The sequence below is a fragment of the Abramis brama genome (genome assembly GCF_963993115.1).
Source record: "Abramis brama genome assembly, chromosome: 7".
Classification (NCBI taxonomy): Eukaryota; Metazoa; Chordata; class Actinopteri; order Cypriniformes; family Leuciscidae; genus Abramis; species Abramis brama.
The window spans coordinates 24890625-24910893 of record NC_139969.1 but is presented as its reverse complement, the minus strand read 5'-3'; the positions used below and the strand labels follow the sequence as shown (position 1 = coordinate 24910893).

Genomic DNA, 20269 nt, shown 5'->3' with positions numbered 1-20269 from the left:
GTTTGCATATCTTTCAAAGTTGGCATAGACATCACCTGCACTTGAACTAGATTTACAAAAGATTTCATTCCAAGCTAGCTTTGACTAAACACATGATCCACATGCTGTGGTTCACTCTGCACTCACTGAACAGAGCTGGTATTGTGCAGAGCAGATGTGCTCGCTGTGATGAAATCCCTTTTTGGCTGGAATGTTCATGACTGATTACTCTCACAGTTATCAGCAGTTTTGTGTTGGCTTTACTGATAAGTATAATGTTATAAGTGGCTTCTACTCTTCCTGAACAACTGGAAACCATCCCGTGAGCAAAACATGGTTAGCCTATCTCTCTTTCAGTTACACTTAAATCTTTCAAAGAGCCTCTTTTTATATTGCTATGTGAGTGCCACCTTCTGGTTGTTATGTAGCCTATACGCTCATCCAGGTGCCATGTCTCTTACCAACTGATACGGTTATTTTAATGGTACGTTGTCGTTGTCAAACAGAGATGATAATCATAACACTTAGATGGTTAATTTTGGAATATTCACGGCCTGAAGTGCGGAGCTCTGAGGATTTGTTTACCTGTGTAATGAGTCTAAGGGCAGGACACTCGGAATGGTGTATTTCTGTGACTAGTCAGCAGGTGTCTCTGCAGATTCCCAAAATGATTCCCACTTGAGTTTTTAAAACAAATAATATTTCTCTACTTACACTTTTCTCGTCTCTTAAATTATATCACTTGACAAGCACTTTGCCGTGCTGATGCTGATATATATATATTTTTTTTAAAGTTTGTGAAAGAAACAATATATGGTCCAATTCTCACTATTAACTTGCTTAGCAAGCATATTACTAGGTTATTAGCTTTTTATTAGTACTTATAAAGCACGTTAATGCCTTATTCTCTATGACCATATTCTACATCCCTTAATCCTACCCAATACCTAAACTCAACAACTACCTACCTTAACTATTCATAAGCAGTAATTATGAGTTTATTAAGGCAAAAGAAAAGTCATAGTTAATAGTTAGTTAATAGTGAGAATTGGACCCTAATCTAAAGTGTGACCAAACTTTTATACAAGCTTGTGATGTAACTAATCACAATCATGAACCATAATTAGCTAATTGCTAGTCATTTGTAGGCAGTAGGCTATTGGAGGAGGAACTTTCTCATTTTAAAGAGCAAATGATTGGACAGAACCTGCAGTTCAGGATGAGTCATCAGTATTTTTGGTCTGTTTCTCCAGAGAGAAAGTATTGGCAAAACAGTATTTAATCAACATAGGAGTATGCTAGCACACAGTACGGGCCAAAAATTGGGAGTTTTTTCTTTTTTTTTTAAATTACAGTGAAGAAATCTATAATGTTACTAAAGATTTCTAGAAAGCTGTACTTTTTATTTATTTATTTTTTTACTTTTTCTTTATTAAATAATCAGGATTTTTTTTTTTTTTTTATCACAGTTTCCACAGAAATATTAAGCAGCACAACTGTTTTCAACATCGGTAATAATAATAATAAATGTTTCTTGAGCAGCAAATCTTCATATTAGAATGATTTCTGAAGGATCATGTGACTGAAGACTGTGGTAATTATGCTAAAAATTCATCTTTGCATCACAGGAATAAATTACATTTTAAAATATATTCAGATACACTAGTTATTTTAAATAGTAATATTTCGCAACATTACTGTTTTTACAGTTTTTTATCAAATAAATGCAGCCTTGATAAAAATGAGATTTAAAAAAAAAAAAATTTTTTTTTTAAATCTTAACAACCCCAAATGGTTTGAATGGTATAATGTCCATAGACTAAGAGGTCTGGATTTAAAAAAAAAAAAAAAAAAAAAAAATTATATATATATATATATATATATACAGTGAGGAAAATAAGTATTTAAACACCCTGCTATTTTGCAAGTTCTCCCACTTAGAAATCATGGAGGGGTCTGAAATTGTCATCGTAGGTGCATGTCCACTGTGAGAGACATAATCTAAAAAAAAAAATATCCAGAAATCACAATGTATGATTTTTTAAATATTTATTTGTATGATACAGCTGCAAATAAGTATTTGAACACCTGAGAAAATCAATGTTAATATTTGGTACAGTAGCCTTTGTTTGCAATTACAGAGGTCAAACGTTTCCTGTAGTTTTTCACCAGGTTTGCACACACTGCAGGAGGGATTTTGGCCCACTTCTCCACACAGATCTTCTCTAGATCAGTCAGGTTTCTGGGCTGTCGCTGAGAAACACGGCGTTTGAGCTCCCTCCAAAGATTCTCTATTGGGTTTAGGTCTGGAGACTGGCTAGGCCACGCCAGAACCTTGATATGCTTCTTACAGAGCCACTCCTTGGTTATCCTGGCTGTTTGCTTCGGGTCACTGTCATGTTGGAAGACCCAGCCTCGACCCATCTTCAATGCTCTAACTGAGGGAAGGAGGTTGTTCCCCAAAATCTCGCAATACATGGTCCCGGTCATCCTCTCCTTAATACAGTGCAGTCGCCCTGTCCCATGTGCAGAAAAACACCCCCAAAGCATGATGCTACCACCCCCATGCTTCACAGTAGGGATGGTGTTCTTGGGATGGTACTCATCATTCTTCTCCACTCAACACGTTTAGTGGAATTATGACCAAAAAGTTCTATTTTGGTCTCATCTGACCACATGACTTTCTCCCATGACTCCTCTGGATCATCCAAATGGTCATTGGCAAACTTAAGACGGGCCTTGACATGTGCTGGTTTAAGCAGGGGAACCTTCCGTGCCATGCATGATTTCAAACCATGACGTCTTAGTGTATTACCAACAGTAACCTTGGAAACGGTGGTCCCAGCTCTTTTCAGGTCATTGACCAGCTCCTCCCGTGTAGTTCTGGGCTGATTTCTCACCTTTCTTAGGATCATTGAGACCCCACGAGGTGAGATCTTGCATGGAGCCCCAGTCCGAGGGAGACTGACAGTCATGTTTAGCTTCTTCCATTTTCTAATGATTGCTCCAACAGTGGACCTTTTTTCACCAAGCTGCTTGGCAATTTCCCCGTAGCCCTTTCCAGCCTTGTGGAGGTGTACAATTTTGTCTCTAGTGTCTTTGGACAGCTCTTTGGTCTTGGCCATGTTAGTAGTTGGATTCTTACTGATTGTATGGGGTGGACAGGTGTCTTTATGCAGCTAACGACCTCAAACAGGTGCATCTAATTTGGGATAATAAATGGAGTGGAGGTGGACATTTTAAAGGCAGACTAACAGGTCTTTGAGGTTCAGAATTCTAGCTGATAGACAGGTGTTCAAATACTTATTTGCAGCTGTATCATACAAATAAATAGTTAAAAAATCATATATTGTGATTTCTGGATTTTTTTTTAGATTATGTCTCTCACAGTGGACATGCACCTACGATGACAATTTCAGACCCTTCCATGATTTCCAAGTGGGAGAACTTGCAAAATAGCAGGGTGTTCAAATACTTATTTTCCTCACTGTATATATATATATATATATATATATATATATATATACCATGGTCTGGGTGAATACTCGATTCTGATTGGCTGCAGGGTGTCCATTAAAAAGTGATAGAGGACACCTAGTAAATAAACCGTCAGGCGTAACCAGGGAAACCAAGTTATTGTTTGTAAAAACTTTAGATTTCGATTGTAAAACTAATTAAAATATAAACTAATGTTTTAAAAATGTGTTATTTGGCAAGTGACCATGGTATAAGCGGGTTAATGGTTCACGCCTCGCCGTCGTCCATTAATACCAGATTAATACCTGACAATGGACACCTCGTCGGGCATTAATCCTTAGGCTACATATTAAAATACTTTATAGTTGTGACAACCATGAGCAAGCCATTTGCTTGGGCATTTAATCCCACAAAAAGTGTAAAGCAACACTTCAAAACATCACTTTGTTTATTTGAGCATTTTGTCCAATTCTCAACGAATGATGTTGGGTTTGTTGTCTGACCAATAAGGGGAGTGTTTAGGAAACATGTTAAAAAACAACCATGTATGCTCTTCCATTTAGAGACACTAGCATGCAGAGACTTGAAATTAATTTAGGGAAAAACAGACCACACAGAGATGTATCTAAGGGTAAAAGACAAGGACAAGCTCTTGGCATCATATCCAATGTACTATTCCCACATCTGACAAGAAGCGCCAAAGGTCATATGAAATATTATAGTTAAGCAAACATACTTTAAAGAAACAGTGCAAGCTGTCCTGCTCTCACAGAAATTCTACCCTATGACTTACAGTCATATCTCGGTATATAGAGGCGACACAGAGAAAGAGGAGTGACAAACATTTTCCAGTCTCGGTCCCTCGGCAGCTGCCTTGTCCAGCTGAACGCTGAGAGGAACTCTCTTTGAGCCACGAGTGGAAAGTATTAAACAAAACAAAAAACCAATCCAACCATTTACTTGTAGCCATGCCTGCTGTGATGCAAGTATTCACATACTGTGTGTGCGTAAAGCCTGAACGCTCTTTGAAAGGCCTGGAGATTGCAGAACGGTTGGCAAATGTACAGTCCAGCTTTTGTAACTGAAGAGGAACAGCTCATGCCACATGTATTAAAACTTTTCAAGTTTAAAGTTACCTCAGTGTTTTCACAGACTGATCTTGAGGTTTGTGGTGCAAAATGATAGTGTTTTCTTTGAGACTAACATATTCAGGCATACATGAGCTCATACCTTTATATTTTTCCTTTTTGACATTTATCTGCTTCATGTTTCACAGCACACAAAACAGCGTTCATGTAAAAATCCCCTAATGAAAGTTAAAGAAATGATTGTATTCTGCTAAATGCTTTTCCATACAATACAAAAAAAGAGAAGATCTATCAGGTTCTGTTGATGTCTTCAGCAGATGCCTGCAAGATGGTCTTACGGTTTTTCTGAATTTCATTCATTTAAAATCTCAAGTTGCGATTTCACTTCACTAAGATTTTTATTTTTTTAAATTGGAGTCACTTGGATACCATATGCACTCATGACAAATCATAATTAAAATTAAATGGTAATATCGTATGAAAAGGTAAGACATGTATAGGATTTTTTCCTATTTCAGTCATGGTTATGTTTAGGTTTATGTTATCTTATGACAGATATTTTTCCAGTCCAATTTCACCATATTGTATGAATTATGACCTCTCAGGTTTGTCTATATATTTAGTGTATTAAATGAGATTATTAGCCCCATTCATTAAGTGAGAATAGTATAGTGTGACATTTCCTTAGTCTACATTGTTGTAAGTGCTATTTACCAAGATAACATAACAAAAAAGTTTTTGTACAATAAAAACAGCAGGATACAACCATGTGATCAGTTATCAACAAAGCAACGTATAAGGATAGTTCAGCCATTAATAAAAATTCTGTCATAATTTCCTCACCTTCATGTTGTTCCAAACTCATCTTTCTGTGAAACACAAAATATATTTTGAATGTTGAGAAACAAAGTTTTGGAAAACCACTGAGGGAGAGACACTGAGGGAGAGACATTTCTCAAAATACTTTCTTTAAATTCAACAGAAACAAAAGTCAAGAGGTTTGGAATGACATGAGGTTGAGTAAATGAAAAGTTTTCAAAACTTTAAGGACAGGGAGCACGACAGCAGTACATTTATGGAGAAATTCCCACCAGAACACACTTGGAAAACTACTAACTTACTGTAGTACTCAAGCTCTTCCCAACGCAAGGTAGAAGCTTTGGAGCTGCTTATACAGAGTAACATTTGATACAAAGGGAGCGTTGCTAGGGGAAACCTGTGCCGTTCTGTCAGACCGTCTAATTGACTGCTGCATTATCAGAGCCAAATTCCACAGGCACACAAAGCAGGGATTATTCCCTGTCAGGGTGTTTGCGGGAAGAGGTGGGGGTTTGGTGCTTTTCTCACGAACCCTTTATACCGGCCAGTCCTTGTCCTCCAAGCTTCACTACTGCTCTGAGATCAGGCAGACTGCTGGATGTGTTTTTTTACTCTACAGATCTCAGGTTCCCTTTCCCTTCAGACAGAAGGCAGCATTCAGACTCGCTCATTCCCGCTTGTCCAAACGCAAGGGTGCATCATTTCCGGAATGGTTCCGCAAAGATAAGATTCCATCATGGTGGAGCGGATCATGAAATTACTGGTTTTCATCAGATTTTTTATTTTATTTTTTCTATTGAGAAGCCCAAAAAGTTTTTCCATTTAACCAGAATGACAGCAGAAAATTTAAAACTTTATTCATTTAAAAGACAAAACAAATGAGCCATTCAACAGGACTGCAGTCTCTATTGAGTATTACTGGCAATAAATACAAAATGATTGGGAAGAGGGGAAGGGTAAAAGGAGATATGAGTTGGCCCTAACATATACAAGGGACTATGGCACAATTTAGCAATGTCTTGTTTGGTCAAATGAATTAAAACACAGGAAGTAAAAAACACACTTTAAAAAAAAAATGCAAAAAAAAATGCTTAAGTTGGCCTGGGAATTGTTGAATCTTTCTGGATGTCTTTTTTTGTACTGCAGTCAGTTTGGGAACTAGATGAAATCTGCATAAAATAAATGCTAGAAATTTCATTGCTAAACCAAACCATACACATCGGAGCCTGATGCTCAAAATGAGTTTAAATCTAGGGATACAGATTGTGGTTAATATGTCATGAAGGACATTTGGCGAATACTTTCACTTCTCTAACACATCTCAACTTTTAAAAGGACCAAACTTTTAAAACTATAATCTATTGTCTATCTACCTAATAAAATACTGTATAATCAATAGAGGAATGATGATATAGAAACACTCCTCCAAACATCCGTTTCTTGTCATATAAAAAAGGCCAGCGAGGGAAAAAACAACTCGCTCTGTTGATGCAAAGATCCAAAAATATTGTACGCCTGCAGTTTAATAGTCAATCCCATGGTCATAGGGGGCTCTGTATTCACTGTGGTAGTCTGCCTGGTACTCATCCTGATACTCCCCTTGGTATTCAGCCTGGTAGTCGCTGTCGCTGATCTCGGAGCCGTTGGTGCCTGTGCCCTGGCTGCCATTGCTGTGGATGGTGGGCTCAGTGGGGGAGGAGCAGTATTTGGGATCGTACACCTGCCTGCCCAGCCCGTACACGCTCATGCCCTTCTGAGAGGCCACCTTGTTGGTGCCCATTTGCAGTGAGATGGTGGAGTTGTCTAGAGGCTGGACAGCCACTTTCTGGTCGAAAATATCCCTCCTGGTGCCGGGGGCCGACATGCCAGCCTGAAAGAGAAGAAAGGGTGAATAAAGTCAAAACTTAAAGTTTGACTTTGGCATCTAACTCCTAGGATGTTTTAATTGACAATTCTTTTTTTCACAATATGTCACAATGGGGAAGAAAAGATTATTGTAACTTCTGTTTCATGCCGACTTTAAAGGGATTGTAGGGAGTAATTTCAACCTAGGGTCCTTTGCACCATGACCTCGAGCCAAACACCCCCCCCCCAGAAGCTTTTTTTCCCTTGGTCAAACATTAAAGTTAGAGCTTATTTAGAGATATCAGCCGAATGGCTTAGTGCAGGCGCTAGTGGATCCAAGGTTGTATCTCGTTTGTTTGTAAGTACATCAGGAGTTTATTTAAAGCTGACTGAGCTAGCTTGGGACAGGTTGGAGCTGAACTCTGCAGGACATTGGCCCTATAAGAGCAGGATTGGACACCCATGTTTTAAGGCCTGATCACATTAGCGTAACGTCAGCAAGTAGATCCATTTTCAATAGAGTAGCGATGCAATGAATCTAAAAACAAACAGCTTTATATTGGTAAATGTGGCAAATTTGTGTGCTAAATGTTCAAATAAACTTAAATCTGACATGAAATGCACATGGGAAATGCTTCCCCTCACAAGTTCCTCATGTGAAATTACGGATTGTGTGGATTCCTATTGAGATGACAGCAAAAAAATTAATAGTTCATGAATGAATAAAAAAAATGGATAGTTCACCCAAAAAAAATTGTGTCATCATTTACTGTTTTCATTTTCTGTCCCTTCATTGAAAGTCCAGATAACTAAAACTTAAAGATCCAAAAATGTAATAACATATGATAAACACATAACATAAGGTAAACAAAGAAGCTCAAATGTATGTGTGTGTGTATGTGACGCATAACAACCAATGAGGTTTTGGTTATTTCAATGGAGGCACAGAAACCTTTCAGGTTTCGTTGCAAATACATTCATTTTTGATTCAAAGATGAGTAAATTATAGAATTTTCCATTTTATGGGTAAACTATCCCTTTAGGGATTCACACTCACCTGGCTTGCTCCTTTGTTAGTTCCCATCTGCAGGCTGATTGTGGTTTGGTCAAAAGGCTTGTCTGCTTGAGTCTTTGGGTCATACAGATGTCTCCTGGTGCCATATGCGGTCATTCCAGCCTGACTAGCGCATTTATTTGTCCCCATCTAGCCATTAAGAAAATAAAAGATGTATATAAATATACAAAGCATGACTGAAGGAAACTTACAGAAGATAATCCCCGTGGAAACGGCCAAAAAAAACAAAAAGTTAAAGTAAAAAGTTTTTGGTTTCCCAAAGCCACAACAGATATGAACCAACTGAAGTCACACCTGCAGTCCAATCACACATTGACCAGCCTTCAGTTTCTCATCATCAAATTTGGGGGACTGCTTGTCCGCATACTTTACACCAATGTCGACTTTTGTGTCCATACCTTTAGTTTTTGCCTTTGAAAAAAAAAGAAAGAAATTGTCATTATTCCAAAAACTCCAAATCCAAACTTATGTCAGAGAGAATGAAAACTATTATCATCTCCTCAAAAATGTTTTGCACAGGACTCACCATGTTGGCCAGGGCAAGAAGTGTGGTCTGAACTTGAGTCAAATTCCCATTTTCGAACAGATCATTGGCCTCAAAGATGTCGTTAGGTTTCAGGCCATAAGCAAGAATGGCTTTGATGAAGTTGCCCAGGTTCTCAAGCTTCAGTGAAAAGAATGAGAGAAGTGACTTTGTTATCATATTTTTACATTAAAAATAAAACCGACTTGAAACGAGAAGAAAAATCCATATAATAACATTGAAACAATGCTATACATAAACAGTTTTCCCCTCACCTTGTGCCAGTTAAGTTTGGAGTGGTTGATTTTCTTAATTGATCCTGGCTGAAGTTTATTAATAAGCCTATGGGAAAGACAAATATCACATCATAAGAGACACTCAACTTACATGGTCTGATGTTTCAAAAGTGCAAGGTCAGCAACTTTCTTTTTATATACTTTTCAGGAAGGACACATTACATTGATCAAACAGTAAAAACATTTATAATGTTATAAATGATTTACATTTCAAATAAAAGGTCTTTTGAACTTTCTATTCATCAAAGAATCCTGAAAAAAGTCAGTTTCCACAAAAATATTAAGCAGCATAACTGTTTTCAACACTGATAAGACATAATTTTTTTATTCACTTTGGTACCATTTTCACAAGTAAGGTGTACATATATAAAATTGTACTAAAAACTCTCAAAAATACAAACTGATCACAGCTGTCTTTCTTTCAAATCAGCATATCAGAATGATTTCTGAAGGATCATGTGACACTGAAGACTGGAGTAATGATGCTGAAAATTCAGCTTTGATATCCCAAGAATAAAATTACATTTTAAAATATATTAAAATAGAAAAAATATTTTAAATTGTAATAATATTGCACAATATTACTGTTTAAAACTGCATTTTCAATCAAATAAATGCTGCCTTTGTAAGCATAACAGACTTCTTTCAAAAACATAAAAATATAATGATAGTGTATACCAAGCTAACATTAGACAGAACGTTTCTTCATCAAAATAAGGAACATTTTCAAGTTTTTTTTTAGGGCAACAGCAAACAAAAGAAGGTGTGGATGCCAGACTAGATGGTTATAATATGAACACCACATGGTTTGAGCTTGGCACAAGGTTTTTTGGGGGGGGTCTCAAGCCTGAATATTATAATCACTTCATAATTTGGTGTGTTGTAGGGATACAATAACAAGACAAAAGGTTACAGGTGGGGCTGAGAGTCATTATTAAGAGCCAAACAAGCACAGCCATCTGTGCTCCAATGTTTTGAGATCCTAATCAAACTGAAATGCACATGATGGTTTCCATCATGCTCATAGACTCACTCGCACAGTATGACACCATCCTTCAATCCCATCTGGAAGTTTTCTCCGATTGGCATGCCCGTTACATCCTCAATCCAGTACTTCAGCTCCTCCTCCTTCTGCAGGTCGTACTTCTGAGCGATCTACAGGGACCAGAGAGAGAGAGAGAGAGAGAGAGAGAGATACTGAAAACTCTTACTTCCTTAAACAGTTTCTCCATATGTAATCCAAGGCCTGCCACACCAAAAGACATTCATTCCAACTGATATGGTGCCAATAAAGTAGCAACAGACAGTTTCCCTGGTGAACCTAAATAACTGGAACTGAGAACACGTGCATGAAACTCACATGGAAACTTTTGCACAGTTTCAATTCATGAATTCATAAACTTCCAAAACAAAGGGTTTTTGAGCGTGCAGGTGCCGTCATGTTTTGAGGTTAGTTTTAGAAAACCGTCTCGTCTTCATCTCTGGGTAGTTTGTGCGGGACTGGAGCCAAGTGCAGTAAGATGGACAGTAAATTACAGAGCGTTGCCCCATCTGTGAACTCTGGCTTCAGGAGCAGCTCCAGACGCCTGTCAGGCCCCATTACTGCCATTCAGCAAACAGAAGCGTATTGAAAGGACTGATCTTGCCTACAAAAAAAGCCTCTATAGACTTTAAAATAGATTAGCCTGTTAACTGTCAGTAGGTGCGTTTACATGGAGCATTGAATTCCAATTCCAATATGTGTAAAAACCCAATCTGGACTCTCATCTGAAGACGCCTCGTTCTGAGCGCGGGAATGAACATTTTTAATGCTTGATTAATATAAGCATCATGGCACAAAGCTTTGTGTGCTCGCAGTCTCCTAATTACGACCTAAAATATATAAATATATATACTGCTTTTTAAAACGAAAAAGGAGGATGATTAGCATGTGACAACAGTGACTTTTGTGCACGTCAAAAGATTAAATCTGATTTGAAGCTTGTCACATCAACACGATCACTTTATTTAGCGTTCATGTAAACACTACGTTCGGAATGATCAATCAGAATGATTTTTTAAAAAATGGGGGTAACGGTTAACAGGTTAAATTATGCACAAGTTTTGTATCATAATTAAATCAAGTCACTTCATGTTTGAGAGGTAGTCCTTCCGTTCAATGTCACTTTAACGTTCTTTAATTGCCTTCAACTAGTCTGGTCTTGAAAATCAATTGTAAATGAGTTGTAAAACATATTCCATCAACCATACAATTGCAGTTTGGTTCTTAACTTCAGCTGAATGAAATGTGTGAGGTTCCAAAGAGGTGACAAGCTAAAACATGTCTGCTTCTAGGGACAATTCTTTTGTCGCCTTTAAGTATATAGCAATTGAAAAACTTTCCTTTTACCTTGTATAACAATTTAAGGCCTTAACATTCATATAAAAAAAGACACTTTCAAAAGGCATAAAACTTTGTCTGGTTCTTTAAGAAGTCCTTCATTATGAGAGGACAATTGGAGCATAACACTGACCGCCCCTTTGGTTCAAGAAATATTTCCCCCATTCATTTTCCACACAGGCATTTCAAACAATTCTTCAATAAGCATTTCAAAGACTTGACCCAAACCAAACAACTACAAGATGAACCACAACTCAAATCCACATTTTTATATAAAACTTTTGCAAGCCTGATTATTACAAAAACAAGTCACACCACTAAAAGCCATGTCCTAAGCACTTCTGCATAAAATTAGACATGTACAGTAGCCTAGTTTGAACCAGCGTAAGTTTTAAAATTGAACGCATCCTATAAGATAAATCCGATATACTGTATATACACAAAATAAACATAATATTAAACTTATAATTGCAACAAAAAAAAAGGCTGTCAATGCACAAGCCTTATAGTCAAAGGTTTAACTCGGTTGTGGATGTGCTCTTCCCGTAATGACACGTTAAACCACAGGCGTACAACGAATTCACATTCTTTTACAGTAGTGTTATTATAATTTTATGCAGACTTGCGCTGCACATGTTGCACTTAACTTTATTTTTCTTTTTAAAGTGATTCCAATTATATTTCAAGCAATTCAAAAACATGGTGAACAGTGTGTATCTGAAGTATCTCACCTGAAGGAAATAATCCATTATTTGAGCTTTAATATATCAGTCAAATTTTCTTATTGGGTCGATTACTATATCATTAAAAATGATCATATATTGGCCGATACAAATATGGTGGCCGATATATCTTGATGTGCATCCCTAGATGTTACTGCAGAACTCTAACTTAGTCATTGTTTTAAATGAATAAATGATAATAAAATAATTGATAAATAATCAAATAATAAATAAATATTTTAGATTTCCAATGTAGTTCTTGACTGGGATTTCAGCGATTTTAAGAACTGAAAATCACCCTGACATACATAAAACCTAAAAGCTCATGGCAGGTCTATTCTAAAAGATTTATACATTCTCACTCAAAATCGTTCTCTCTAAAAATAAAAATGAAAGGGATTTTCACGTTGGGAACACAACTGTTGTGCTCTATAACCTGTTATGGTCTTTTACTTCAGCAGTGTGTCAGCATTAGTTCAACAGGAAATGGATCTGTGACAAAAACAACAGCAAAACAAACAGAGGACCTTCCATGCGTCACCATGAGTACAAACAGGCATCACACCTTAGTGTCTCCTGGTTGGCGTGAACGAATGACAAGCAGAACTTGAATTGAGACCATATATACCCCATTATTAAAGTGTTATTGTCAAGTCTCCTTATAAACACAAGAAAAGGAGATAATCATCACTTATCACACAATGCCTGAGGTGTTTGTCACACTTAACAATGTGGACATCCTTCAACACTAAAACAAACACAATGTACACTGAAAAAGAAAAAACCCTCATCAGAGCAAGATAAAGCTGAAAAACCTTGTTTCCACCCAAACTCAATTCACAACACACATTTACCCTTGAGAGAGCTGACAGACATCCTGTTCCTAATACATGTTGCTTTTCACAGCGACCCCAAACACTTTTCAATCCACAATCCTACGATTTCCAAATATCATCTGTGCGAATTATTTGCAGTTCAATTTAATTATAACTTCTGATTGTTGCATATAAAGCAATTTATGATGGCGTAAAAATATCAAATCAAGTTACTTTTGCACATAAAAATTAGATGCCTAAGATACACATTACATGTCGACCGATATTAGAGTCTTTCATTTTAGTCAATATTGGATAATCATTCATGATAATTTTTACATTTAGATTTCTTTTGCTTCACCTGACTTTCACTTTTAAAACATTATTTAATATCACTTTTAAAAACGTAATCTTCAGAAAATCTCAAAATGTGTATTTATCTTGCATTGCACTACATTATAAGTGTGATGCTTAAATTCACCAGGGGTCTCATTTATAAAACTGTGCGTAGGAACCTTACTAAAAGTGTACGTGCGCCTGAAAGCCAAAAATGACGTGCGCAAAAAAATATTCAGACTTATAAAACCGTTCGTACGCCAGAACCTGCGCAGAATTCACTTTATAAATCCCAGTCAGCGGAAGATTGTGCGCACATGCGTCTCCACCCCGAAATAACCATATATGGAGCTTACAACGCCTAGTTTTACTATGCATATCCTCATCTGCATATCATTTGCATATGATTATTCATCCACGTGATAACGTTTAACGGTACAAGACACATTACATTAATAAAAATCATGTACTTGCCTATCCTTGTCTTGTTTTGAATACATAAATCAAATAGTGTAAAATACATTTCATCTTTTCCACTGGCCGAATAGTATTTTTAATTGATTTATATTTTTAATGGAAACAGATAGGCCTTGGGCATTATTTGCACTTAACTATTTTCTCAGACAATCTTGTATTATCATGATAAGCAATTATCTCTGTGGTTAAAACATTAAAACATAGCACGCTACAGGAAAAGTGTTCAAAAACATCGCATCCACAACAAATATTTCTATTGATTGAATTTGAATATAAAAAATGTTGTAACTTCTCAGTAATGATTTCATGTTTAAGTGTTTAACTCCATTAATTTGAATGGCATATTTAATCTAAATGTTTATATCAGAAGTAAAACAGTTTAAATCATTATTTTATTTATTTAAACTGTTAGGCTATTTGCGTCAGTTTCACTAAACGGCCCAACGCGCTCGCTGGCGCGGACATTTGAAGGGATGGATATTTGCTTCAAGATAGTCTTGGTGAGTGAAATTATATTTGTATTATCTTTCTGTATACGTTTAATTTTCTTTAGATTTTCTGTCTAAAAGTGACCAAAAAGACACTTAACTCCAGCTCACCATCTGTGTCACCAATTCCCTTTGTCTCCAGAATGTGCGTACGCACGTCTCAAAGTTTGCTTAAAGGTGCGCACAACCTTTGCGTGGGAACTGGCGTACATACGTTTCCAGCCCCGTTTTGTGCGTATGCACGCTTTATAAATGAGACCCCTGGTGAATATTTAAAACCCCAGATTTTTGTTTATAGCATTTTGTGTTTCATTTATTTAGATAAAATGTTGTTAAAACATGAAAGTAATTATTGGTGTTGGCACAGATGTTTAATACTGGTGTGTCCCTAGTAAAACTCATAATACTCATAGAGAGGTCAGAGGATTAAAGCGCCAGCAGCGTTAAGGCCCTTGCACACAGAGTCCGAAATTATTGCATGCGTTTTTCCGCATTCGTGATTCGGTGGCTCTGAATTGTCAAAACACCATTCAAAATGCTTGCTATGGATGCGAAAAACGCAGAAAATTGAACCCGATTCGAATTTTTTTTTGACAGACGAAAGTTTCGGAGGCAGTGTGCAAGCGTGATTGACATAACGTGAGGTCGTATTTATTTTTTAACGTGCGAAAATTTCGGACGCGAATTTCGGACTCAGTGTACAAGGGCCTTTACAATGTTAGAGAGAAATTCTTACTAAAGCAACAGTAAGCAAACATTCAGGCCTTGCATAGAGCATTCGCCAAAAAAAACAACAACTGATCTTTCTACCCAACTTGAAAAAGTCCCAATAAAGAGCCAGTATAGGCCCAAAAGATGGTTCAAATAGCACACGCAGCAGCTAAAGGCTGATGGGAGCAACAAGATCTCCCTCTGAATCCTTCTCATATCCCATATCAGACTCCTTTATCATCTCAGGGTGTTTTACACCGCTCTGCAACTAGGACATCAGTAGAGTCTTCACATCCAGCTGTCCACTTGCCATTTTCCACATAATAGAGCTTGTGTTCCAAGTGTATACTAGAGCATTTAAGGAAAAGGAAGAAAAAACATGTAGGAGAGCATTGATACATGTTTCCAGACAGAGCCCCTAGACACAGAGCAGAGAGTGAACTTCCTGGAGAACATCTGTATTTGGCCCTGTGAGAACAACATGTTGGGAGTTCTGCTGGCCTCATGGACAAAACCAATCATCTGGGGGGCAAAAACTGAGCATAATAAAAAATAAATAAAAAAACTTGCAGGAAGTACTTGAGGAATCCAGCCAGAGCTACACAGAGGGAAAGGATCCTGCCTACAATGCGGTTATAGATTTGCTGGAGGGAAGAGCTTTAACAAAGATCTAACGCTGTGAGAGAACTTTGTGAACAACACAGCTGTTTCTGCTGATCAATTATTCACTCTGTTGCTCTGGAAATGTCTAGCAGACTAAATAATGTGGCAGCAAGGTCTGTGGTGTATAACAGACTACAAGATGTGTTCGCATAACAATTGGTTTATATGACCACAAGTCCACTACATTTTAAAAACCTGGTGCTCAAGGACTCTAAAGAGAACAGTCCTACAGCACATTTACATATGAGCCACACATTTTGTATAATGACTCTTAACTCTGTAATTGACCATGCAGGCCTAGGGGAATTTCCTACAGTACCAGTCAAAAGTTTAGTTTTTTTTTTTTTTATTTAATAAGCAAAGACACACTAAATTGATTTAATGAGACCGTATAGACATTTAGCATTTTAAAAAAAAGTTCCCATTTCAAATAAAAGCTGTTCTTGTGAACTGTCTATTCAAAGAATCAATCAATGATGCTGAAAATTCTACTTTGCATCACGGGAATAAATTAATTTACTAAATATATTCAAATAGAAAATATTACATTTCACAATAATACTGCATTTGTGAAATAATTTCTGGCTAGTGGCTAGGTGAGCATAAAGGCCCTGATATACTCACAGCAAAGTTTTTTTTTGTTTCGGGCTTAAAAAAAAGTTCGAAATACATGACCAGTGGTATACTGTTAGTGAACATTGTGATGCCGCCCAAACTGCTGACAGCGGTGTTTAGATGAATATGGAAATATGTGTCGTGCGCTTTCCTCTCAATAACAAAATAAACACGCAAAATTGAGAAAACAGCAAGCATTTAAAAAAAAAAAATAAAACATAAGAAAAGCATCTAATCATAGTAACGTGGATATGTTTGCACGGGCTCTGCAATTCGGCACTCTAAAGTCACGTCACGTTTATTTACGGTTCACTTTATACAAGATTGCTTACAATCAAGCAGCCTTACCGTATTAAACATGAAAAACAGTGTCAGTGTCTTATTTTCTACTATAAGCAGCTCTCCAGTGTGTTCGTGTTTTCACCTGCGGATGTCTGACCTCGACGGCTTGAACAGGAGAAATTAAGCGGAAAAGATTTCCACATGAAAGAAGGCGGAGCCTTCGGGAACACCTACCTATTACGTAATCGCCACGGACCAATGGTAGTACAAAGGTGTTTACCAGCCGGAGCAAACTTTTCCGGAAATTTCGCTTTGGCAAGCTGTTTCGAACTCCCAAAATGAACCCCAAACAAAGTTCGTTTTGGCCTGATTTTGTTCGAAATTACGTCACATCAGTTCGTTCTTCGATTTCGCTTGTATAGTATATCGGGCCTTAAGACAGCATCTGATCATAGCGTTGAGGACATTTGCACAAGCTCTGCAATTCAGCAATCCAGTCAAACCATGTCACGTTTATATACCACTTTGTACAATGTATTGCAAGCAACTTTACAGTACTAAAACTGCTTCGCTGTGCAGCAAGGAGTGCGGTGTTTACGTCACCAGTTTTGACGTTATCATTGTGTTACACGTAAAGAAAGACGCAAAAGAACATTTGAAATCCTATTTGAGCGGCCAGAGGATCCAGACTGGGACGCAGCTGTAAAAATCTGAATTGCATGGCGGGGGGGGTGGGGGTTTCGGTATGCAACAAATCAGATTTTTGCTGGCAGTCTGAACATAGTCAAAAGATTTCCTATCAGTAATGGAGTTTCCTACAGTAAGTTATCTCCAGATATTTGCACGGCATCCCAACAAAGTGCTAATGAAAGTCAGCAAGTGGACTCACACCTCTGCAGATGGCACAGGATTCAAGAAAGCATCACCCCACTGTGGTTTACATTGTTTGCCCACCCTCCCACTCATTCTGACTAAACACACGCACGCTTAATAAGATACATGGTGTGATGGGAATACTGTTGAAAAGCACTAAAATGACCAACCACAGACACTACAGGGGTGCGTCTTCTTTGTGTGATTTTCAAATGTGATAAGCAAGACAACAAAGAAGATTGTATGTAGCCCAATGGTTAAAGGTCTTAGCTGCTAACAAAAAGTCTGCAGGTTCTAACCCAGATGTGTGAATGTGAAATTGATCCCGAGCAAGAAAGTGAATCCCAGGTGCACCAGATGGACCGTCATTAGCGCAGGACTAGGTCATTTTGCATGCAAGAAAAATAAGCATATGGGACATAAAAAAAACAATAGTTAGGAGCAATGGTTTGGCTACTGAACTATACGTTTAGGTCTAGTTTTCAGACCTTTGATTAAATAAATCAAATAACATTTTATGGTATATTTATGTGCAGAGAAAACAAGAAACATTAAGAAATAGATTAAAAAAAACAGTCGCTTGGCAATTCTACAGAAAAGCCACAGTGTGATTTAGTGACGTTTTAACCTTTTCCTGAACGCCCCCTCCCAAAAAAATTAAATAAAACTCAAACAAGGTTTAACTTAAATATATTGTTTAACAAATAAAAACGTTCCAAAGGAGCGACTATAAATATTTTAACTACAAAAGTACGTAAAATTAAGCCACACTACATATCAAACTTAAATATCAAGTCCTTTAAAAACGAAAGAAAACTTGAAATCAGTTGCTGCCTGCACGCGCATCACCTCGGCCAAAGTTTCCATAACACATTTCCACACAAACCAGAAGAAATGACATCGTTTATCTCACTAAACCTTTATTATACACATTGTCGCGTATTTGGACTGATAATGTCATAATTTATTGGTTTTATTTGTGTTTTTGAGTTCATTTGCAGAGAGCGTGCGGCAGCCTCGTTTCTTTCTCTCAAACTGGAGCTCCACCCAGAACTCAACAAAAGACCCCATGATGACCCACCAACACATCAGGTTACAGGAGGCAAGCAAGCTTTACCAACCTTTACTAACAGAATAAAACACGGTAAACATCATTTGCGATAATATGTCAAGTTTTGCGTCTTGCGAATGACAAACAGCATCTCAACATGTCGAGAAAAGCAAATCACGTCGCGTGCGTAAAAAGTTTCATTCATTGAAAGTATGGTTGTGCGACATGAAACACGGACTATTTTCTTCTTTCTACGTAAAGTATGATGAATTGTGTTTTATAAACAAAACAAAAAATCAATTAGTAGTAAAACAAAGATGGCAACGACCCTAAAACCAAAATCTCAGAACAAACAAATCAAAGGAACCAGGTGAAAAGGAAACACAAAGGCTTTCTCTCAAAACCTACAGGGACAGCGCCTTCGGCAATCCTAAGCACGTTTAATTTAGTACTAAATTATACACAACATTTTTGATTCTGAACATGTCTGACTCTAACAGTTAACGTTAGGTAAGCAGTTTTGGTTTGAGACAGTTAACGTTACACTTTCATACCTATAACATTTGCAATTCAAAGAAACATTACAAACCAATCGGCTGACGTTAAAGTAACTTACACTGTAAAATCATTCAAACCTTACCTTGCTTCTCACTTCAGCTGATAAACCATATGCAGGGCCCTTGTTGAACTGAGTCATTGTGTTTTATTTCACGTCGCACCAAATAAATGATCAGAAATCTCACGATTTCTTATTTGGCTCCCCTTGTTCGAGAAAAGATCTTTTGCACAACTTTAAAAAAGCAACAAATACGTGAGTTTAGGCAAGTCAAATGACTGCCGATTTGTCCCAGCTGAGCGGATGCACTAAACTCTCTCTGCTCAGCAAAGTAATTAAAGAAGAGCAGAAGGTCTGCTGGGCGCGAGCGAATTTACGAAATCTACTACGGTGAAGGCTTGAGTACCGAATATTAATCAGTTTGCGTGACGCAACACAGTGTCGCTTCCTGATTGGCTGAAACGCAGACGTTTGTTTGTGGCGCTTGTGAAATGGCTAAGGTGGAAGTTTAGCTTATAAATATGAATAGGTTTGCGTGCTGGACGATGTCGGGCTGCATTTCTCGAAAGCATCTTGAGCAAAGTTGATCGTAGAGAGACCATTGGTGGCAATGGTTTCACGGTGCTTTTGGGAAACGCAGGCCTGGACGGTGGACGCTACAAGAAAGTACAGCAAGCAACGTCAGCAGACTATAAATATTTAAAACGTAAGCCCACGCTCTAGTACGAGATCTTTTTATTAGTATTAATAGTATAATTTATTTAGAATTCAAAATGTCTAATATTAAAACATAAATAGGCCTACAAAATACAAATCAATTAGGCTATATGTAGGCCTAACTCAAGAAAATAGAGAAAAAGTATTTAAAAAAAATAATAATACCTTTGAGCAAAACAATAGACGATTTCATTGTGCATTTATTTTTACCGATTGCATATTTAGGCTGTTTAAGTATGCTTGTGGTTGTGGGACATCCTACGTGTGGAGTTCAGCCCCCTCTCACCATGTGTTTCCTGAGCCTCTGCTATCAGGAGACACTATTGTCCAGGAAACACCAATAAAGAGTCAAGGCCCGAAATAATTCATCCCAGATATAAAGAGATTTCTCTCACCTTTTGAATTCCTCCTTGGAAATTTTTGGGTTCAGCATTCAATGCCACGTCATGTAATGCTATAATTACTTTTTTATCATCACCAG

General features: G+C 37.4%; 1 protein-coding gene across 1 annotated transcript; it reads right to left on the bottom strand.

The window, feature by feature from the left end:
• Positions 1-6195: 6195 nt before the first annotated feature.
• Positions 6196-19455, bottom strand: cnn3b (calponin 3, acidic b). Its single transcript, XM_084119366.1, has 7 exons — positions 19156-19455; positions 10136-10257; positions 9082-9148; positions 8810-8947; positions 8578-8694; positions 8266-8412; positions 6196-7233 (listed from the first exon to the last, which is right to left on the bottom strand). The coding sequence occupies exons 1-7, from the start codon at positions 19210-19212 to the stop codon at positions 6886-6888; spliced, it is 996 nt and encodes a 331-aa protein (XP_083975492.1). The 5' UTR covers positions 19213-19455; the 3' UTR covers positions 6196-6885.
• Positions 19456-20269: the final 814 nt, after the last annotated feature.